Source organism: Lathamus discolor, chromosome 2 (genome assembly GCF_037157495.1).
Source record: "Lathamus discolor isolate bLatDis1 chromosome 2, bLatDis1.hap1, whole genome shotgun sequence".
NCBI classification, from domain to species: domain Eukaryota; kingdom Metazoa; phylum Chordata; class Aves; order Psittaciformes; family Psittacidae; genus Lathamus; species Lathamus discolor.
The window spans coordinates 924,916-947,956 of record NC_088885.1 but is presented as its reverse complement, the minus strand read 5'-3'; the positions used below and the strand labels follow the sequence as shown (position 1 = coordinate 947,956).

General features: G+C 48.4%; 1 protein-coding gene and 1 long non-coding RNA gene across 7 annotated transcripts in view; both read left to right on the top strand.

Annotated features, from left to right (window-relative positions):
• The window catches only part of ELMO1 (engulfment and cell motility 1), a 274,208-nt gene extending 263,696 nt beyond the window's left edge, over positions 1-10,512 (top strand). For all 6 annotated transcript variants that reach the window (XM_065665367.1, XM_065665366.1, XM_065665369.1 and 3 more), the window contains 2 exons: positions 4,605-4,682; positions 9,173-10,512. In XM_065665367.1, the coding sequence (XP_065521439.1) occupies positions 4,605-4,682; positions 9,173-9,373 (279 nt within the window). In that variant the 3' untranslated portion in view covers positions 9,374-10,512. The remainder of the gene's footprint in view (positions 1-4,604; positions 4,683-9,172) is intronic.
• Positions 10,513-10,895: 383 nt separating this feature from the next.
• LOC136007525 (uncharacterized) lies at positions 10,896-12,645 on the top strand. The gene is made up of 3 exons (XR_010609745.1): positions 10,896-11,188; positions 11,760-11,964; positions 12,039-12,645. It is a non-coding gene; the product is annotated as an uncharacterized LOC136007525 (long non-coding RNA).
• Positions 12,646-23,041: the final 10,396 nt, after the last annotated feature.

Sequence of the window (23,041 nt, the reverse complement as noted above, 5' to 3'; positions counted from 1 at the left end):
AGAATCTTGCAGAGTTTTTCTTAGTAAGAATTGCCACCACAGCGATACGCAATGCAGTTCTGAGCTAAGTCTGACATCTTTAATGGTTAAGGTCTTTGTACCATATTGTATGAGGTATGTCCATGAGTTTTCTATCAGGCCATGCTGTTTGACTGTATGAGAAGGAGTGAGACTCTAATGATGTTCAGTCTGACCCAGAAGCACCCTGAGGTGTGGGAACCAGACCAGAGGATTGGAATAAGAATTTCTAACTGCCTGAAACTGAGAAGTTTTGGGCCCCACAAGAAAGAGATTTTGATGAACAAAATGAAGAGTTCCTGCCTCAACACTCTGAAAATAAAACGCATGTCTTTAGTGTTCAAATAAATACTGGGAGAAAGCAGTTCTGATGGGAACCATAGAAAATGGAAAGGCACTGTCAAAACTACATAGAACCATAGAATCAGCTGAGTTGGAAAAGACCTTTAAGATCATCAAGTCCAACCCACAACTTTTCTTTCCTTAACTACACACAGATATGCAGAGCATCTTGAGTATTTGTTGCATTTGTTGCTGTAAGTCTCTCAGGATACTGTCATCTCCTTTCAGCATTGGCTTTACATGGCTGGAAATGAAAAAGTCAAGCCACGCAAGTATAAATAATCCCAAGGGTATTATTCCTTGCTGATTTTCTGAATCAAGGTGCTAATACACACAATAGATGGCATACAACTCCTACCACATGTACCATCAGCAGCATTTGGCTGAGGCATTTATATGATGCATATAAAATATTTTTAGTGCTTCCTTGTCTCAGCACTCGTATGTCCGCACAAAAAGGAATGATAGGAAGATGGAAAGCAGTGGGTGGCAGTGATGGAAATGTGTCATCTTTATGGAGCAGTAATGTCTAGATAGTATTTGATGCTAAATAGCAGTGCTGCAGATCCGTTTGTGCTTAGCTGTCCCCATTGCCCCTTTTCCTCAGGTAGAATTGGTGGGGACTCGCATAAAGCTTGTAGCTGAGGATGTGAAGATGAGGAGCTGATAGATAGCTTGGCTGGAGCATTCCATTTGTGAGCCAGGCAGTCATAATTGTGATGAGTTTACCATTTCTGGTGTGGTTTTTATTTTTTTCTTCCCTGAGTCCTTGTTTCTCCCCCTGGGAATCACAGAATCCCTGAACTGAGCTGTCATCCCACTCGAGCCGTCATGCTCATTATTGCAATTGCTGAACTGACATCACAGGAATGACCGATCACTGTTTGCAGAGTATCCAGTTAATGTGGACAGCGAAATGGAAACCAGACGAAAGAAGGCAGACACAGAATGCAGTTTGCCCGAGTTTGCTGTATGAAACCTTTCCCTTGCTGAGATTCCATTATCAGTGGTGTATTTTTTGAGAAGCCTTTTCATCCTGCGCTTCCTTGGTACGCGTATAACGACCACCTTCATGTTTATTCATTGGCAGCAAAGAAAATTGCATGGCAGAATGCCACTGCTCTGAGCACAGCTGGAATTGGCAGAATGTCCATAACAAAGGCCTCAGCGTCTCTTCATTTGCCGGCACGTGGCCATTATTCTTCCTGTGGGACCATTTAGAAATAAATAAGAGTTAAGCTGAATTGGAATTTGCATGCATATGAAGCTGAATGACTTGATAGGACCAGTCCTGAATCCATTGTTGTTCATCTTGCTTGCATTTGTAAATCAGATTTAATTTTAAAGTCCCTCTTTCTGACTCTCGAGTAATATTAATAGATTTCAAGGACACGAAATCCATTAGATTTTGCAGCCCTCAAAACAAGGCACGAGAGAAGGACTTGGAAGAAACATTGCCATGTATTCCTAAGTGTTCTCCTATCACCATTTATTCACTGATGTTGGCAGTCTTGAGGCTTGGTGCCTTTTTGGTCAGCAGAAATGGTTCTGCTCACTTCCATGTGGAATGCAGCTTCTTTTCTCTTTTATTTCACATTGGTTGAACAAGTTCCTTGCCTTATCCTTTTATGGATAATTCTAATTAGATGTAAGCAAGAAAATCTTCCCTGTGAGGGTGCTGAGGCGCTGGCACAGGGTGCCCAGAGAAGCTGTGGCTGCCCCATCCCTGGCAGTGCTCAAGGCCAGGTTGGACACAGGGGCTTGGAGCAAGCTGCTCCAGTGGAAGGGGTCCCTGCCCATGGCAGGGGTTGGAACTGGAGGAGCTTTAAGGTCCCTTCCGACCCAAACCAGGCTGGGATTCTCTGGGAGAGATCTTCTGGCTCTGGCAAGCAAACTTAACATGGCTATGGTCTCAGCCTTCAGCAGAGACACAGGCCTTTTGAGGCTGCTGATGACAAAGTAGGCAGAGAGCAGTGAGATCATTCCAGCTTCATGGGATCACCCAGCCATAGGTACCTAAAACGCCTGGTCATCAACAACAGCTTGTCTCTGGCCTGTGTGAGGCACCATTGGAAACTGGGGAAGAGAGAAGCCCCAGGCATGGCAAAGCAGGCTTTGCCTCATAGCACTTCCAGCTGCTTTCCCCCAGTGTTGAAGCCAAGGAGTGGGAATTGCCCAGGCAGCACGTGCAGAGGCTCTGGTTTTCTGTTTTCAGTGGATCCCAAATGAGGGGCAGGTCCCAATACCGCTGCCTTGGACAAGCAACTGGGAAGGGCAGGGGTCTGATGCGTGTGAGTGCGGAAAGAGCTCAGGGCGTTGAGGGGTGAGTTCAGCGTTCAGCAGGTTGAGGTGGGAAGGAGGAGAGTAAAACAAAGAGGGGAGGAGCAGGCTGGAAGGAATGGGAGGGGAAAAGGACCAGAGAGGAAAATAAACTGGTGGAAAATGACTTTGAGAGGTAGGAGAGGAGAGGTAGGAAAGAGCCACAGATGGCTGATAGAGACTGACCGGTTTTCCTTCAGGAATTGCCAGTTCCCCAGGATTCCCTGTCATTGATGGGAACATAACAAAAGCCGGTGGGGTGCCTGACAAGTCAACCACCAAGACCACCGTCAGTGCGGAGGGGCAGTTGGCAACTCCAGCTCCTTTGGCTTCCATTCTCCTTGACAGTTTGCTGTGCATGAGCTGACAGAGATGCTGGCACCTGGAAGCTGTTAAGTCCTGAGCCTTTAATCTCCAGAGCAGCCAGCAAAGAACTGAACCGGATCCAGGGCTGCCAAGCTCCCAGTCTGCCCATAAAGGGAAGCTCAGTGCCCTAAATGTAGCCCTTTCCCATTCCCTGCCTGACTGGCAATGACCAAACCCATGGCTCCCTGGGATACTCTTTCAGGCAGGGTTTTTCTCTCCTTTTCCTTTCTTTGAGATGAACAAAAAATTCAGATCCTTGGGATTTCCCAGAGGGCAGGGGCCGGGCCTGTGGGATTGTTGTTGACCTGCTTGAATTTCAGGAACATCACAGCAGAGCACCACAAGCCCTTTTTTCAGTGACAGGTTCTATTTTCACAGCCTCAGCTGCATGACTTGGCATGTTCTGTCAGGGATTCCTAACACCCCGCAAGGAGATAATGCCAGGTTTGTGTGGGCAGGGGTGGGTTTGTTCTGTACTGAGGGACATCACTTTTAATAAGGTGCGGCTGAGAGGCGCACCTCAAACACTCAGGCTGTGAGGCTGTGTGAGCCGTGAGCCATTTGCTTGCTGAGTGCATCAGCACTATTACTGTCTGCAGCTTCCATGGGGATTTAACACAGCCCTTCATCCTGTGGCCTGGCAATGCAGCAAGTCGGACCTGATAACTCGAGGAAACAAAGAGCATTTCCCATGAGGAGCCTGATCTCTGATCATCCAAGATTATCCCCAAGGATTCAGGCTCTGCTCTTTATTACACAGCTCAGAAATGAAAGAACCCTTACTGAAATGCAAAGACCCGTGTCTGTTGCAGACCAGGAGATAAGGGGTAGAAATCTAGAGAGATGTATATGCTGCAGTCCCCGCGGTCAAGTCTTCCATTTCAAAACTTCTGAGTTTCCCCATAGGAGCCCAGGTGACTTTCAGGGACTGATGAATTCCCTTTGGCACCTCTGAGATTCAATGCTGAGGGGAAAGAGATGATGGCTTTCCTTTCCCAAGGTTCATTTGGTTCTTTAAGTAACTCAGTTGTTTGACTCAGGCTGCTGATTCTAGTTCAGGTAGAAATAAAATGGCAGAAATCACTTGAGAATTAATAATTCAATGCATTTGCGGCAGTGAGTAAAGCAGAAGGATACACCAGGAGACTGACTGCCCTGGCAGGATTTTTGACACAGGGAATCAAACCTTGCAGAACTTTGTTAGTTGAATCTATACCAATTGAAAACAGCTATGGGTCTTCGTAAAGAGCTTGTTGCACGTGGACTATTATACATTATATTGATTGTGGTCCTCACCATTGCCTAGCTCAAATTCTAACTCAGATCCATGAGTGAGCGAGCTACAGGGTGTGATTTTGCTTTGACCGAAGCATCTGTGGTGCGGCTCTTGCTGTGCCAGTCTGTTGCAGTTGTCTGGTCTAGCTTTGGCCAGGCAGGAGAGTACAGAACCTATTTTTCCACTTGGCTTGGGGAATAAGTGATAGGAAAGAAAGGCAGAGCTGAATGTATGAATGCCTCTCTCATACAGCACTAACGCGCATCAATTTGTGTTGTTCCAGGAGGTGCTAGAGCTTGCTTTCTCTATACTGTATGACTCGAGTGGCCAGTTGAACTTCATTGCTCCAGACAAGCATGAGGTAAGTCAAGTTCAGACTCTTCTTTTGAAGCCCTCTCTGGTTGTGTTATGGCAGCAGACAGCTTTATGAGGACTTAAGGGTGGTCGTCTTGGCACATGGTGTGGGTCAGTCCAAATCTGGGCTATGTCTCCAGCAAACCGAAAGCAGAGGGGTTAGCATGGGAGCAGGACCTTCTGCAGTTTGAATGCAGTCTCCTGAGCCATGGAGGGAATGTCTTTTGTATTGGTACATCATAGAGCGCATGGGGCTAAATTAAAGATCAGTGTTTCTAAGCCCTGCTGAAATATGAGCCATAAGGAAGAGAAAGAAGAGAGCCTGGGCAAACCTTGCAGTTCCTCAGACCTTGCTCACCATTTCCTGGTGTAAGATTTGTCTTAGTCTGCTCTGCTTTAGGCACTGGAGAATTTTGCTGTGTGTTCACTTTAGTGGACTTTAGTTCAGTGCTGATGATTTGCAAGCTCTTAAAGAATAACTGCCATCCTCAGCTCATCTTGCTGATGCCAGCATAATCAAGTCATTGCTGGGTCTGGATTTCAAAGTCTTGTGTACTCCAGAATGGCATAGCCCCTAATGCTTAATTTAACATTGCTTAAGATGATTCATGACAGGTGATCATAGAATGTCCTGTCTATTACATCTCAGGGGAGTGTTGCAAAAGCAAGGCAGAATGACAGCCCCTTCACTGCTCCCTTCTCTTACTTGAAAACACAAGGAAACAGACATCTTTGCTTGTTGGAAAGTGGTGGAACTGATTTACCTGATTATGTGGAAGCACTGGGTGTGTTTCTCTCAAAGAACTTCCAAGTAAAGATTTAGCAGAATGCAGTATATTAAATCTATCTATCTATATATATGTGTATATATATATATATATACACAAGTTTTTCCTTCTTATTTCTAAAGCAACAAGAGTTGGTTTGCATGCTTATTTTGTAGCATCACATCTGGTCTCAGTTCAGGACCCTGTGTTAAGATGCTAGAACAGAGAAGATTGCGTTAAACTGTCTTATACTGTAGTGTTATTAAAGTGCATGAAGTGTATTTAGATACTCAGCTTCAGCATTGCAAGTCTGGATTAAAACCTTCAAATCAATGTTGATTTTAGGAGAGGAATAAGGTTCTGCTCATGTAAGATTTCCTGGGGATTAATATTTGAGTGTCATTTTCAAGTATGTTCATTCCAGAGCAGTATTTGCCAGTCAGTGTTCGTGTAAGAGGAAGTAGCACAGGATTCCAGGGATAATGTGTCATTAGAGCTGTAGGTCTAAGCAAAGCATGGTTGTCTTCATCCTCTGAACTGAACATATGTTAGATGCTTTCCGATCTGAATTCTTCAGAAGCTGAATTCTAGACTGTTTCAGCTCAGAAATGCAAATGGTCATGAAAACTAATACATTTTTCAGCCGCTTGTATCTCAAATATAGCCTATAGCTACAAGTGTATTTTAATGGCCTAAATGTTCAAAAACTACTACTGCACCCCACTGACAGGCAGTAGCATTGTGAGGTGCACTAACCCGATTGCTCTTGACTGTGTTAACACACCTATCGGTTCTCTTTTGATCTTGTACAGCTTATTTGAGACAAAGCGAATACATTCAAAACCAACCCAGCCAGGGGCAGCAGCCTCCGCTGCTATTTGACAGTTCCCAAGTGAATGTTCTTACAAGGGCATCTCACTTCCTCTGTAGCATTCCATGGCCTGCAGAAGAGTCAGCTGGGATTACAGTAGATGTATAAGTGTTCAGAGGAAGCACCCACAAGGAAAGGCAAGTAGCATGTTATGAAGCCCATGACTCTTCATCAGAGTAATGGGGGTGCCTGTCCATAGGAGTGCTAGTTTAGCAGCATTCCCAACTTGGGAGGTTTTATAGGTGACATCCCAAGAGTTGGAAGGGTCTGTGTGGAGCACCAGGGATGGTGTTAGGACATGACAATTGGAGGTCAGACTTAACAGGGGGGTTGTAAGCACTTCTGCAGCTCTTGTGATTGTAGAGTAAGGTTGGAATGGAGGAGTTGAGTGTGTCCTGAAAACAAGAATTGAACTGGGATCATAGGATTTAGGTTGCAAGGGACCTTGGGTTGTCCCAAGTCTGACCTCCTGCTCAGAACAGGACAGCAGCGAGCTCAGAGCCGGTTGCTTGGGGCTGCGTCGGGATGGATGAAGCCTACACAACCTTCCTGGTTGTCTGGTTCCACTGAGTTGACTCCCAAGGTATTTCTTTGATAAAATCTCATTACTGGAACCAGTATCATTGAGATTTGGACCTCATTCTTGCACACTTGAGTTTGGCAATAGCTTCAGCCATCTGTTAGGCTTAATGCTAGCCAGAGGATCCAGCACTGTGAGATCACGCCATCGTATTTGTTTTTCATTTAAATACTAATAGCTGGTTTCAGCCGCATAGCAAGAAGGTGGATTAATCTTATCCTTGATTTTTGACAGAGAAACTGATGAGAGAGGCCATAATTAGATTCCTTTGGAGTTTTATGAAAATGAATCTGTAGTAAATTAATTTTTCAGTGACTCTTCATCTGTTTTGCGTAGTAAAAAGAAAAGAGCTGCTGAATGAATGCCTCCATCTCATTAGGATTTCTCTGTGCTCCAAATTTACAGGAGTGTAATTAACTGCACTTGCCAATATGGAGATTAGAGAGGAAGCCCCTTTTCCAGGCCATTCCAGGCACTCATCCGAATTGTGTCCAGAATTTGGTTTCTGTGGGCCCTGAATGAGTTATATCTGGAAGAGGAGAGAACTGCAGTTCTGCTTTCTGGCTGGCTGTGGTTCCTCCCCCGAGAAAGCTCTGGCCGAGCTCACTGAGCAGGTGATGGATGATGTACGTCAGGGGCTGCATCTGTTGAATGGATGCTCTGGTCTTCTGTAACCTGAGCAGAGCCTTTTGCCTTTCTGTTCCTTTCCTCATAGAGAATTCTGGGAAGACTTTCCCAAAGAAAGGTTTCAAGTCCATCATAAACCAGATATCGTCTGTTCAAAAATAATTACATTTCTAGGCTAGCCTCTTTCTTTTCCTGTGTGCACTGCACTAAAATCGCATGCTTTGGAAGTCTTCAGTGACACACATTGGCAGCCTGGAATAGGTAGGCTCAGTTGTTTATGTAGTACTTGTTAGCAGGACAGCCTGAACCCTGAAGTCTCTTCTATATAGCTTATCTCATATTAAAACTGCAGCTTGGCTTACCGACACCCTGGGTGAAATCCTAGCTCTGTTACTGTTCCATTACTGATTTAAATGGGTCAGATTTTCACTTTGGATGCTGAAGTGTGTTAACCGTCCCATTGCAAAAATATGCCCTTTTTCTGGATGAAGACTTACCCAAGAGGGGGTTTTCTTTCTCTTCCTTAAAATAATCCTCATTTCTGCTGTAGGATGAAGTCAGCCGTGGCTATCTTTAAACTCGGTGGTGTCATGTAGCAAATGGTCAGCTAAATTTGAAATCCATTTCTTGGCATGAAATCCAGCACAAGTATTTGTGAGATAAAAAGGCAGTTACAGCTGATTTAATTTTCTCCCGCAAACTGGGACACAAGTTCATGATTGAAATCTTTATTTTTAGATGATAGCATTTCAGTACTTCTGTTCAGAGATGAATAAATGGCTCGTAGTAATAAAGGAAAGTGACTTATTTGATAGACATTGACTCTACATCACCAACCCCCCCGGGTTTGTTGCTGATTCTAAATGGTTGTTCAGCTCAGTTATCACAGGCTGTCAGCTTCTGGGAAAGATGGCATCTCCTATTAAGAAAAGGCTAACAGTAAGGTGGAGGTTTTAGAGGCCAGTTCAACATTTGCAGCATTTACAATTGCACCAGGTAGCTTGGCATTTAATTTTCATGAAGGACACAGCATTGACTGACTCTGTGGGTTTCACAGTAGGTTATTTTGCGTAAAATAGTGGTAAAGAAGGCATATATGCATGAGAGCTCATCTTTGTGTAGGTCAGTTGATGCCATTTAATCTATAGGAAAGCAAACCACAATAAATCTAGGTAGTTGGTACAGGATTTCTTAAGCAGAGTCGAGGATTTTGTGTGGGATTCAGTTCACTTAATTTGGCTGTCATGGAATTAGAAGATTAGTGCAAGATAATTAGGCAGCTTCTGTAAGTACCAGGGAAAGAGAAGGAAAAAGAGAGGGGGAGAAGGAGAGATCTCCAGAGGTTCACTGCCTTATGCTATGTGTTCTTCCTCGCATAACTATTGAAGAGTAGTCAACAAGAAGTTTGGAGGAGGTAGCAAATTGTCAAGCAACCAAATACCGTCGTTTCTTCCCATTTTGTGGAATTGCTTTCGCATTTTCTGAGCAGCTCAGTGGAACGTGCCCCCTTCGTGCTACCAGCCGATAAAATAAATCGGCCTCTCTTTAGGTCTCTTTGTAAGTCCCAGTGTGAGCAGTAACTGGACCAGGCCAGACAAGCAGTTTGTGTACACAAGGTCTGTTAATGATAGTTTTTATCTTTTCCTGTGCAGTATTGTGTATGGACCGACGGGCTGAACGCCCTCCTTGGGAAGGACATGTTGAGTGATCTAACGCGGAACGACTTGGACACGCTGCTCAGCATGGAGATAAAGCTACGCCTCCTTGACTTGGAAAACATACAGATCCCAGATGCTCCCCCACCTATCCCAAAGGAGCCCAGCAACTACGACTTTGTTTATGACTGTAACTGAGGCTGCCACTGAAACTGGCTTCGAAACTGGAAATATTATAACTGGAGAGATATTGAAAATAAAGAAGAGTGTGAGGAAAAACCAAGAAACCCACTTGTGCACCTTGGATTTTGGCTTTGGGGAGGGGTGTAGAAACACTTGCATTCCTCCCTGCTCCCTGCATCCCTTCCGTCCCCATTCCCATCTTCCCCATTGCTCATCCAAATCCACACTGCTTTAATTAACTCATAATTGCAGGCCGTCGGCCTTGCTTAAGGCAAAGACTTGCCACTAAAGAAGCACCCTCCCGAGGACTTTTTTTACGTTTTTAATACTGGAATAGACATTCTTAAACTAAGGGACGCTGTTACCCAGCTGCATGCCTGTGACACCCACTTGGCAGGGCAGAGGCTTTAACTGGAAGGAGGAGGGAGATAGGGAGCAGAAGCAGCTGCTGTAAGCAGAAGATTTCCCCAGACACTCCCCAAGAGTCTTCTCACAACTGAGTCCCATGCGATGACGAAATTGGTTAACCGCTTCCCCATGCTTGCATCACGCGGCGCTGTCATTACTCTTTCCACTGTCATCTCGACTCTTGCCACCAGCCATCACCCAACCGATGGGCTCCCCGAGCGGAAGGTCTGCAGGTGTTTGCTGTACCATACGCTGCAGTGCTGCAACAGCTTTTCACTTCTTTTCCTCCCAGCTCTTAAATAGCCCCACACTAGCAGGCCGTTCACACCAACTGTGTCAGGAAGCCACCAGTGTGTCCCATCCCTCCGGCATTCCCTAGGCCTCAGTTGCTTCTCAAATTGGCTTGTTGCTATTTGAAGCGATTTGTGTTTTCTCGGTCCAGAGTTCAGCAGTACTTTTCCACAGGTGAATTCCAACTGCCAGGCACCCGGGTTTACATTGTTCTCATTGCTGCGGTGTTAGAAATTCGCAAGGGGTTATTTTGGTTTTGTACGGGTTCTAATCCTTTTATTTTATTTTGCCAAACAAACCTATTTAATGAAACCCAATTCCATTGTGAGTACTTCCGGAGGACAATGTTTTTACTTGATTTCCATTTGGAACATTTGCCCTGATGGGAAACAGAAATAGTATTTCCCTTCAACTTCACTGTTGAATAAAAATCTGAGTTGTGATGATTCTTGGAACTTTGTTTTTCTTCTGAAGTTGTCTTTTATTCTCTGTGGTTCCTAGAAATGTTTGGTACAAAGAGGAGGGGGAAAGGTGGAACCTTTCTTATCTGCGTCGGGTTTGATTTCCTTACTCGTTTGTTTGTGGTGACAAGGATGGGGTGCATCCAGAGTTCTCCATTGCCATGGGTGCATGAGCCTTCCTGTGAGAAGGACCGTTTGTGAAGTCTGAAATGACAGCACGCTGACGTGCTCATGGTCGGTTTAAGGCTGCTGCCTTTACCGTGCTTGCTGGAGTAACTGCCTGTATTTCCTCTGTTGGGAGCATTTCTGGCTGCAGCAGGTTGGTATTGGGGAAGTCTGCGCTTTGCAGGGTGCATTCCCTCCCTCGTCGTGTTCTTGTAGGTGTTTCTGTAAGTTCAGTATCTCTGACTCCAAAACTGGGTCTAGACCTAGAGGAACCCATCAGCCCTTTCCCTCCCACCACACCTGCTGAAGACAGACGTTTATCTGCTGAGTTCCTCTCCTCGTGGACCCTGCTGAAAAAGGCTGTGAAGGGGTTTTACCAGAGCCTGTGCTAGTGCGAAACCTGGCGGGTGTTTCCAGTTCAGACGGATGCAGACCTCCACTGAGGTGTCCTTTGCTCCATCCAGCTGGCTCTGAGCTCTCTCCATCCTGACTGCCCTCGCACCAGGTGAGGAGAGAAATGGCATCCTGCAGGTCCAGTGTAAGGGAGGATGGGAAGAATGGTGTATGAATTCAAGCGTGAGGGTCCTGAGGAAGGTGCCTTCCCCTTGCTGTGTTCACAGTGTTTTATGATGCCTTGTTCTAACAGCAGATGTAAGTTGGTTCAGGTGGAATGGATGGTAAAGTAAGGGAAAAAGAGACTCTTGAATTAAACACTTAAGTAGGAAACAACAGTGGACTGTGGCTTGAGAGGAGATTCAGCCTGAATGAGAATAGGGATGCACAATGCGTGATGTGGGAGTTTGAGAGGGTTTTGTTCTCCAGAGCCGTGTCATTGATTATAGCAAAGGTAGCCATGGACAGGAATGAGTGGAAGTACAGGCACTGTGTGCCGCAGAGGTTTTTGGAGGGGTTCTGGGCTTGAGAAGTGAAGGTAAGAACATGCTCCTTTACAAAGCACTGATGCTGCCTCTTGCCTGCGTGAAGAGAAGACTCAGAGAACAGAGAACCTGGGTTTATTAATCTCCCTGACCAAGCTGATGGCTTGGCTGTGCATAACCTTTGCTTTTCATTTATAGACTGCAGAGCTGCTGCTTCGGCTGGGCACTGCTGTTGTCAGAAGGAGCACCTTTCGCGCCTAAGTGATGAGAGCTGCTGGCTCAGTGGCGCCCCGGTGCCGTGCTCTTTGCGGGCATCCACGTGAACATCAGGAATGAGCAAACCGAAACCCTCCTCTCCCAGCTTGAGCAAGGGGAAGAGGTTAGACTTGCCTGCCCTACTGAGGTGAGTGCCTCGGTTTGCACAGGGGAGGTGGTGGGAGAAGAGCTGGTGAGCCATCTCTCTGTTCTTCCCAGCAGCTCACGTTGCACCGAGGCACACTGACAGCACTCAGGTGGTGTGGGGCTCATGGCCATGAATCCCTGGCTGCCTCTCTCCTTACACCCCTCAGGCTTCATACAAGCAGGAGACAGGGCCCAGCAGCCTCTCTCCTTCCCTGGAACTCTGCAGCCTGACCCGACCCGGGGGTGGGTGGATGGATGGATGCTGTGGCACTGCCTCATGGCCCTGGCTCGCCCCGTCCTGCAGCCACCCTACAGGAGCCCATCTCCCCACGTGGCCCAGCTCTCAGTGTGTGTTCTGCATCGCGTGGGACGGTCGCGTGAGCGGGCGTGTTAAATCTGTCTCTCCCCACGTGTCCTATCCTGCCATAAGAAAGAGGAGGCTAGGGAGATACGCTGGCATGATAGCCTGTGCAGCTATTTTAACAGCAGCTCCCGCAGCAACACAAAGGGCTGTGGTGCAAACAAGCATCCTGCCTTCAGTTTCTAGAGCTGTCACACAGGCTCGTTGCACCATTATGAAATTAAAAAAGAAAGAACGTCTTCAATGATGAACAAGTATCCCGCTGCTTCCCATTCGGTTTTTAAGGGGGGGGGGAAAATGAGAATGAAAATGGCAAATTCATTTGCTCACGCTGTTGTGTGTTCCGGAAAAGCTTTCAAAGCTTCACATTCAAGGAGCTGCAGCAGGAGAAAAAAATTGCTTTTGAAGTTTCTTGTGTAATTTCAAAACGTTAAGTGGGTAATTGCTTGTAAAAGCCATAAAGGGGAGAGAGGGAACAGAAAAGAATAATCAGCCTAATTTTAGCTCCTGGTTTTGAAATGACTTTGCTTTTGGAAGTGGATGTGTTCTTTTACCAGAAAACTTGAATCAAGAAAAGTGCGTCTCTTCTTAAGTCAGCTGCTCGTAAGGACAAGGGAAAGAGCAGCAGCGCTAAGTAACCCTGCACAGGACAGGCTGTGTGTCAGGGAAGGAGCTCGCCCTCCTGGGGCTTTCATTACCACTTCTCAGAGTAAATTCCTGTTTCAGTATAGAGAGCTCTGTTATTAAACCTTACAGCCTGCAGGGAAAGCAGCGTCCTCGTGCGAGGAGGAGGTAGTGATGACTCTGTCTGGGGTTGCAAAATGACCATGCAAGATCCTGGTTGTCTGTGAAGTCCTCTCGTGTCCTGGTGCCCTACCCAGTGTTGCGTCTTGCTTGCGGGGTGTGTTACCGGTGTTTCTGTCCCGTCAGTTGTCCCCAGTAACGCAGGCACGTCTCTGTGGGAACGTGGAGGCTTTTTGGGAATCTGGTGGGATGCATTGCCCAGAGCAAACCCCTGTCTTTGCTTAACAGAGAGGTGAAAGAGAGGAGGAACAAAACCCCCTCCTGGCAGGAGGCAGAGGGGCACGGGCATGAAGTGTTCCTGGTCCGCGTTTTTGGGGGCTTGTCATTGCATTGCACTGCACTGATCAGAGGTGGCTCTGGTGCATGCAGCTCTATGGTGGTGCAAGCTGTTAATCCTGAGCACTAACCAGCAATGGATGATGTTAGGAGTAGGAGGACACTGTTGTACTGCCATATCCCCACCCCCCCCACCCCTTCTGCTGCTGCACTGACAAGTCAATGTCATTAGCTTCACTGTCATATGAAAGTCGTTCATCTAAGGAGCGTAAGAGGGTGAGCGTGAGATTTTATCCCTCCCTTGTTTGGTTCTTCTTGAGAGTTAAAAAATAAAAGTCGAATACATCTAGCCCTTAAATCTGGCCCTCACTGACCTGGGGCTATCTTAGCTGCCAGAAGCAAGCCTGGAATACTAAAAGCTTGATACAGGCAAAGAGCCCTTCTTGCAGCAGCACCAAGGAGCTGGGAGTGAAAAGGATTTCCCTTCAGACATCATTCCATATTCTCTGCATGCCGCTGATGGTAAAACCCCTGCAAAGGCTGGAAGGCATTTGCAGGACAGTTTTTGTCACTTACCGCTGGCTGAGCCGCCGTTGCTTTTCCCAGAGCTTGCTAAATCAGGATGCGACTCAGCCAGTGCCCCCCCCCGCCCCGGGTTGGTAACTGTGTTTGAATATTAAGCATCCACATGGCTTACACAAGTTCCCCGATTTACAAAGCCCTTGCCCATGCAGCAGCAGGGGCTTGATTTCAGTTTGAGGAACAGGCACCTACATTTAGGTGGGTGCTCGTGGGCTTTGCTGGCTCAGGGGCTGTGCGAGCAGAAAGGCAATTTTACCTGTCAGTGAGCTTTCACTGTGTGCTGGGAGGTGATGCAAGTAATGGCTTTTCTGTCTGGTGTGTAATTGGATTGGGTACCACTGGTTACTTCAGGAGACTGAACAAGAGGCTGCCTGATGATTCAACATCACTCCAGCTGCCTTGAGCATCTCTGGGACTTACACAGAGGCAGAAGGATTGAAATGGGAACCCTTTTCGTGCGAAACGTGAGAGGAGAACGGTGGCGAAGGCACGGGTTTGGTAGGGCAGGGCTGGGTGTAAAATGGATGTTGGAAGAGCCATGACTTTTCGTATCAAGGTGATTGCAAAGTGCTGATGCAGGGAGCACTGCCCTGCGGCAGCCTCCGAGGGCAAGGTTAAACAGACCTGGAGACGGTTCCAAACGCATTTAGTGACATAGATTTACATTTTTATGTTCACTTCTAGCGGGGAGGCCTTGAAGGTCTCTGAAGAGCAGGGCTGGCCTGGTGCTGCTGAGCTTGCGAGGCACGGAGGGCACAGGGAACGTTCCATTTGCATCCTTCTCCCGGAGGAGAAGCTGCTGTTGGGAGGGTTGTCTCAACGGATGTGTTTTCCCATCAGAGAATGTCTCAGCCTCGCGGCAGCCACCTCACGGGTGGTGCTGTGCAGAGAACAGGAACTGTGGTGGGTTTGTGCTGTCTTGGAAGAGCAAAACATCCTCAGGTGGGGAGGATCGCCCAACGCCTCCCTCATCCCATTTGCCTCTTGTTGATAGACCATTTCCTATAAGGCATGGAGAGAGGAGGGGGCTGGTTTCTTCTCCCAAGGGACAAGAGGAACCGGCCTCAAGCTGCCCCAGGGCAGGTTTAGATGGAGCTGAGGAACAATTCCTGCCCCAGAGGGTGCTCAGGCATTGGAACAAGCTGCCCAGGGCAGGGCTGCAGGCACCGGCCCTGCAAGTGCTCACACCCCGTGGAGACGAGGCCTCAGTGCCATGGGGCAGTGGTGGCCTGGGCAGTGCTGGGGAACGGTTGGACTGGATGAGCTTGAAGGGCTTTTCCAATCGGGCTGATTCTGTAGTTCCAGGGGACACTCACAAAGCTGGGGGGCCCAGGGCTGCCTGTTGCAAGCAGGATGCTGCCTGCAGTTTCAGCCTGGGGAGGGTATGGCCACAAGGCAGCAGCGCATGTAGAGGGTGGGGGGAATAAGAGACACTCAGCATAATTCTTCCAAGGGATGCAGCCAAGGGCAGGCTTTATTTCCCGTGATGCTTAAGGGCCTGTCTTGAATGACTTTATTTCCACTGTCATTAGAGGATTTTGCAGCCTGATTGAGCACCGCAGTTAAACTCTCCCTTGATGAAACCTCATGAGTCTAATTTTAATCTTGCAGGCAACACAGTGTTCAGCCTAAACTGATTATGTTTTGGGTTGTCGCGAGGGGGAGGGAGTCTGCTTGCCTTTTGTTTAATAGGAAGCAGCATGTTTTTACAAGGCTTGTCTGTATCCTCTGGGTTTCTCTTGGAACGCCTCAGATTTAATATCCCCTTCCCACCCACCTTCCCCAGGGGGCAAAGCACCCCGGAGACCTTGGCCATCCCCCAGGCAGGCCACGTGCACGTGGGAGGCTGAGCCTGAGGGAGTTCATCCCCTGCCCAGCAGCAGGGAGTTTGTGTGCCGGGGCACTCTTGGAAGGAGCTGGGAGAAATGATGTCGGGATGTGCCAGGCTTCAAAGGCAGTGAATCTGCTGCAAATGCTTGAAATGGGGACACTGAGGATGGAGACCTCAGAGCAGCCTTCCCGTGCCTGAAACCGGCTACAAAGGTGCCGGAGAGGGACGCTTCCTCAGGGACTGTGCTGATAGGGCAAGGGGTGATGGCTTCAGACTGAAGCGGGGAGTTCAGGTTGGATACAAGGCAGAAGCTGTTCCCTGTGAGGGTGCTGAGGCGCTGGCACAGGGTGCCCAGAGAAGCTGTGGCTGCCGCATCCCTGGCAGTGCTCAAGGCCAGGTTGGACACAGGGGCTTGGAGCAAGCTGCTCCAGTGGAAGGGGTCCCTGCCCGTGGCAGGGGTTGGGACTGGGTGAGCTTTAAGGTCTCTTCCAACCCAAACCAGACTGGGATTGTGTGTGATGGATGTTAATATGAAAGCTGGTTGCACTTGGACTATTTGAGATAGCCGGAGTGGTGGAGAGGTGCAAGGTGTCTCTGTACCCACCCTGGGCTGGGAACAGAAAGGGGGAACCCAGAGCCTTGGAAAACGTTGGAGACTGACAGAGGGTATCGTGAGTCAAGCAGTATGTGCAGAGCGACCGGCGCGCGTGAAAGCCAGCCGAGATAATCCCCCTGGCACTCTTTAAATGTCATACTCCTGGCACAGAAACCTTTCGCATGTTCCCCTGCTCGCATCTCCAAGGTTTCCAAATGCAGCAGGCTTCTGCTGCCTCGGTAGGAAGGGGAGAGCTGTGCCCTGGGAAGACCCACGGGTGAGCCACTTCCCTCCGGGAGCGATGCAAGCAGGCAGTAACTTTGCACGCGACACCCGCACAGGATCATAGAACGGTGTGGGTTGGAAAAGTCCTTAGGATCACCAGCTCCAACCCCTGCCATGGGCAGGGACACCTCACACTAGGCCATGTCACCCAAGGCTCTGTCCAGCTCAGCTCAGTCTCCCCTCGGGCAGGTTCAAGCCATTCCCCTTGGCCTGTCCCTGCAGGCCCTTGTCCCAAGCCCCTCTCCAAGCAGCAGTTGCCTTCCTTGGTTTGCTTTAGTTTTAATCAAACATCGGTCACTTCTCTTCCCAGGCTTCAGGATGCTCCTCAGCAATGGGCTTCTGCAGACAAGCTAATGAGTCGCGTGGCCGGCAAGGGTGCGTTCAGCTCTCCCTGGCTGGTAAAAACTGGAGGGTTACGGATGTCCTAACCTTGCTTGTGCGGAGCAAAGGAACTGAACGCGGCCGGGAGCGGTGCCGCGGCTGCCTGGACCTGAGCACTGCCTCGCACTTGGCAGCCCCGCGAGGCGGCCCACGTACCCCAGGCAGGCATGGGGCGCCCGCTGCGCCAGGCGAGCCCCCACAGCACGGGCCCGCTGCCTGCTCCCCGCGGGGCGGATTCCCATCAGTTCACAGAACCAGCAGCAAGCCCGTCAAGCAGACAGGGGTGTGGGGGGCGGGGGGAATTGCTTCCTTCTTGTGTTCTGATGAGGCTTGATAGACCCTTGGTGCTGAGCTTTGCAGGAGTGAGCAGGGCACCAGTACAGCAGCACTGCGGGGCCTTTTTGAACTGATCCCCACGCTGGGGGGGCGCTGGCGGGTGATGCAGGATGGTGCCCTCCTGAGAGGCAGAGTCTGAGTGGTGCTGATTCCTCTGTGAGGTCTGAAAAAGTGGCTTTGCCCTGTGGGAGCCGCCTCCAGGCTCCCTGCCCGGGGGGCTGCTGTCATCCTGGGGGAGCAGGCAGTGTCTGCTGCTGTCAGCATCCCTGTGCTGAGCCCTGGACGTCCCCTGCCAGGTCCAGGAGGCCAAAGTCGGCTCATTTGCACCCCAGCATTGCTGGATGGGCCTGAAGCTGCGGTTCCCATGCTGTGAGGAGAGGAAAGCCCATCTGTAACTGCCTGGTTGGCCAAGTCCCGGATGGAAGTCAGTACCTCAGTGCTGCTGAGACCGTCTTCTCTTACTAATGGCGTATCAGGGCACTGAAGATACCGTAGGAACACTATTCTGTACCATGTACTGGAAAAGAAAATAATTAAGGTACGGTGAGAGGAGAACTCAGAGGTGCTCCCCATTTGATAATGGATGCATAACTCTCTTGCCGACACATTAGCACATTAAAAAGGCATTTTCCAGACTCCTGAAGTGAAGGCCCGTTTCCATCAGCTTTCTTTACACTTTCCCAGCTTCTGAAGCCTGCTGATGTGGGTTTCTGTGGGCAGCCAGTTTGCTAATGCGCTGTGTCTTCTTCCAGAGCACCCTGAATGGTGAATGCGAAGGTAACCCTCCCCATTTCGCACTGGGATGAAGCTGTAGCCCTACAGTAGCATTGTCTAACATGAGCCAGAAGTGCAGCACCAAGGTCTAGGATGTACTCAGATGCCTGCATCCCAGCTGAAGATGTTTAATGTTGTTTCCCTTATGGATGTGGTAAGGATTTGAGCCAGGCTGTAATATACTCCAAAATATCCTGGAGTGCTAAACAGAAGTTAATCTTTTCGGGAGATAGGTGTGCTTATCTTCTACAAACAAACCGCATTAGTGAAGTAACAGAGGGTCTGATTCTACTGTTGCAAGGAAGATGATAAATATTCATCTCTGAAAGACAGGTGGATGTGAGGATGATAAAGCAGGTGTGCAAGACCGGAGTGACAAGCAATGAATAAGTCATGAGGAGGGTCCTGGGATATAGTGATGGCACCAGGAAATTTGATGTCTTGCATGAACCGTTCCCTGCAAACAGAGAGAATAAGGGCCTGGCAATTCCCCCTGGTATGAGCACGAAGAATAGCTCCCAGCAGTCTGTCACACTTGGGACAAACATAGGATTAATAGTGTTTGATGTTGGCTTGTATCCTCCCTGCTTCATTGTGGTCTGAGCCTCCAGGGGATGGGAAGGTCTAACTAATTAATTCTCTTAATTCAGGCACCTGTAACTGATTTATGTGCAGCCTAGGGTCTGATCGTACAGGGCGTGAGCTGACTGGAGAGGCGCACAGCTTCCCGAATCCCCAGCAGAGGGGCGTTACTGCGTCTGATGGATCTTATGCTGCAACGTGAGCAACAATGGTATTGGAGGAACATCTGCTGGGTTTTCCCCAGTGCAGGTAATACATAGCCCTTCTAAGGATAGCTGCATCATGGTTTTGTCCATGGGCAACAGCATGGTATAGAAGAAGATGGGACAAAGCGATGTCAGGAGGAGCAGAGGATTTTGCTGCTTGAGGATGCCCTGTCCCCAGACCTGCTGCAGTGACCAGCTTGCTTCTAACACTGAAGCTGAGGGGCCAAGCACTGCAAACACAGGTGAGGCCAGCAGCAGAGGTTTGACAGTCGCTGCCTTCCCTGACCAGCAGTGGTGATGGATAGGCCATTCAACGGGTGACGGCACCTTTCCCACTCGTGGCTGAATCACCAAAGAAAGAAAATACCCAAACAATTGGGCAATATTTTAAAATGAATGGTGACAATGAGCCCGTGCCCTGCTGAGATTGCAGCTCCGGGGCTTGTTCTGCTGCTTAACCTCTCTGCTGCTGGCGGGGATGGGCCCAAGTCCAGGCAGAGCCCCTCCATCCCTGCGCGCACAGCTTCCCTCCTGGCCACATCCTGCCTCTTCCATCCTGCCCTGGCAGCTCACAAGCAAGCCCAGCAAGCCCTGGCAAAGACATTTGCTGGAGGAGCTGGTCCCACGTTTCCCGGTGCCCTGACCCAGAGCCACACACCTCTGCCATGACCACTGTGCTCTGGGATGGATGGAAAAGTGCCCCTTGCATCCCTCAGGACAGTGCCAAGGAAGAAACCAGGTATGTTCTGAATTAAACACAAGCCCATGAAGTAAACAAACACATTTCTGTGTATTTGTCTATCTAGTGTGTGAGACAGGTGGATGTAGAGAGCTATGAAAACGGCAATTACTTAACAGCACCAAAAGTACATTTTAAAATAGAGATAGACCAATCCTGTCAAGCCCCTCAAATTGAAGGCTTGCTCCTTGAAATGCACAATAAAGCATTTCAAGACTAATAGTCCTTTTGAATATGTATTGACTCTTTCCTTCCCCTTGCATCGCAGATGTGCCAAACCCCCTATGAACTCACTATTGCAGATGGATAAACTAACAGATAACATTGTTCTCTTTAGTCAAGGGGGAAAAGGATTTTCTTCCTTTTTTTTCCTCCCTTTCCCTGTAAATGACAGAAGAAATGTCTTTCCAGAGGAGTCTCTTCTCCTAGGTTATACCCATCCAGTATATGCAACCCATGCATACCTGTGGACTCTTCCTACAGCAAACCCAGGCAGTAATTCTGCCTGTTTCACTGCCCATGTCTAAAACTGCTGAGAACACATATTTATGTGCATTATTGCCCTCTGGTGTGTCCCAAGTGCCCCCAAAAGAAGCGAGTGGCTTTAAGAACCGATAAAAGCCTTAGCTACCTTTGTACAGGGAAAACGAACCATGAGGGCAAATGTGGCTGCTGTTGAAGGGACTCTTCTCTTTCAGAAATGCCTTAGGAGAAAGCTATGATGCAAAGGGAGGCTCTGAACATGGCCCCCTGGGATGGTTGGTGTGGAGAGGCAGTCAGCACCACCCAAAGGCTGAGCATACCCCAGTCATGCCCTGAGGGCCGAATGTTCCCTGTGTGAGTGACCACACTGTGCCAAGGGGAGCAAAGTCCGAAGAGAAGGTGAGAATGGAAAGAACCTGTAACATATCAGATGAAACATACTGGATGCCCCATCCCTGGCAGTGCTCAGGGCCAGGTTGGACACAGGGGCTTGGAGCAACCTACTCTAGTAGAAGGTGTCCCTGCCCAGGGCAGGGGTTGGAGCTGGAGGAGCTTTAAGGTCCCTTCCAACCCAAACCAGCCTGGGGTTCTATGATATTTGCTTTATAAGCAGTGGCAATTAGCGGGCTGAATTTTAGTCACTGAGGTCTTGGGATGGGGCATTGCAGCAATTCAGTATTGTAAAATTTGCCAGTTTTTATTAGGGGGATACAGCTGGAAATCCTTTTGGCTATCCTTTCTATTGCAAATGCACTCCGCTGCTTCAGACAACCTGTATTCACAGTGTGTTCTGCTTTATCTTGAGTAGAAGAAGGGAATGATTCATTTTCACTGTAATCTCCCATCATCAGGTAAGCTTCTCTGGAATATTAGTGCACTTCCCTATGGTTTGCTTGCTCCCCAGGTGCACAGGTTGGGGTGAAAGCCATATTCAGAGTGCCTGCACACAGCTTACCAGTGTGTAGGAGATGATACACCATACAGCCTGCATCTCTAGGACAAGGGAATAACACCTCTGACTTTGTCTCCTGAACCTGTCCTGATGCTGTGGTCCAGAGCATCCTCCTTCCTGCATCATGAGTAGAAATGTTTAGCATCCTCTGCAGAAAACAAGCTCACTGTGCTAGGGGAGCCCTTTAGTGAGGTGGATCATCTTCAGGGGTGCAGAGGAGCACCAAGGATGCTGTCCTCCATGCTCTGCACAGGCAAAGTGGGGCTTGGAAGCCCATGGAGCAGCTGGCATTCTCAGCAGTGGCAGGATTGGGTCACCTCTCTGAAAACACAAGCACTCACGTGGAAAATATAGGCAGGAAGTTTCAGATTAAAGTTAGAGCTTACCTTCATCTGCAGTGACTGTAGTTATTTTTGCTCATCATCAAAAGAAAATGATGGATGTAGGATTAAAGCAAAGGGATGGTGTAGATACATGAATTATGAATTTTGCATCACAAATTATTGCCTAAAATAGGACGATACACCAAACACATCTAGGGCAAGTGTTCTCTAGTCCTGAAGGGCTGGAAATGGCACCAGTTTCTTTGTATATCCTGAAGTCAATTAGGCAACTTTCCTTTACCTATTTGGCATCCAAGAGCTGCTAATCTCTGTGGACAGCTTTCACCACAGCAATGCTTCTGGGGTTTGGCTGCTCATCTTGAAGGGTTTCATTGGGATTTGATTCTCAGAAGGTCAGAGCTAAGCACTTGCCAACAGGAACATGACCTCTGTATCCTTCCTGCCTCTTCTCACTTCCTCATCTCTAAGTACCCAGGAACTTGCAACATGGGATCACTGAAGTTTCTTACCCAACTTTCCTGGTTTCCACATCAGAGCTTTCAGGCAGGAGATTTGGTTTCTATAAGACTCTCAAGGCAGAATTTGGCTACAGAGGATGGAAAGGATGGAAGGAAAACACTTGTAAGACCTAGATGTCCAGCTGCATTGCTGTGTTTACTGTGGCCAGGGCTCCCAGGCTTACCCATCCTGGCGCTAAGCACACGCACACTGATGGGCCATGCCTATATGCTGCTCCCCATTCCTTCTCCAGCCCAAAGAAATGTTAGTCTATTGCCTGGCCAGCTGCTGATGTGAAATGAGATTCACTGTCTTTCGCATTGTGTTTTATCTGGACTTACAGCAACACCACTATCACTGTGTATCACTCTGAGGCAAGATTATTCAGGCTTCCTGTGGGAGATCCGCAGCATCACTGCTGCACAGGAAGAACTGCACCCAGTAGAGATATTTTGATATGTGTGGAACAGATTTGGGCATGCCCAGCTAGATAGTTATTATCATTTCTGCTTCTTGGGGAACATCTCTTGGTGTCTGATCACTGCTAGAAGTGGCTGCTGGCTTGCGTTTAATTCAGGGCCCGGAGATCCTCAGAACATACCTGTTTTCTTCCTTGGCTTTGTGTGGTGTGAATTTGGTGAGGAGTGACAGATGTGCCGCTGGGCTGTCCATGGGCCACCTTCCTGTGAGACAGAGAGCTGCTTTGGTCCTCAAAACGCATTTCCACTTATCCTTCCAGAAGTGACAGAGAGGGTCCCTTTTCCTCCAGGGGTGAAGTTTGGAGGGTGAAACTCGCTCAGTCCCCACTTTATCCTCCGGGTAGTGTTAGACCAAGGTGTTTGCTCAGATATTTTCATTTTGAGAAATGACTGCAACGAGGTGAAGGAGATTTACTGGAGGTTATTTAACACCCTCAAGCTTTGTTGTTAGTTTATGTCAGTTCCTTTAAATATACATAATTGCTGAGTCTAAATGATGAATGGTGGTGAACAAGTAAACAGGAGACAGAATCCACAAATACTTCAGTGTTAATTTGTTTTCTAAGCCAG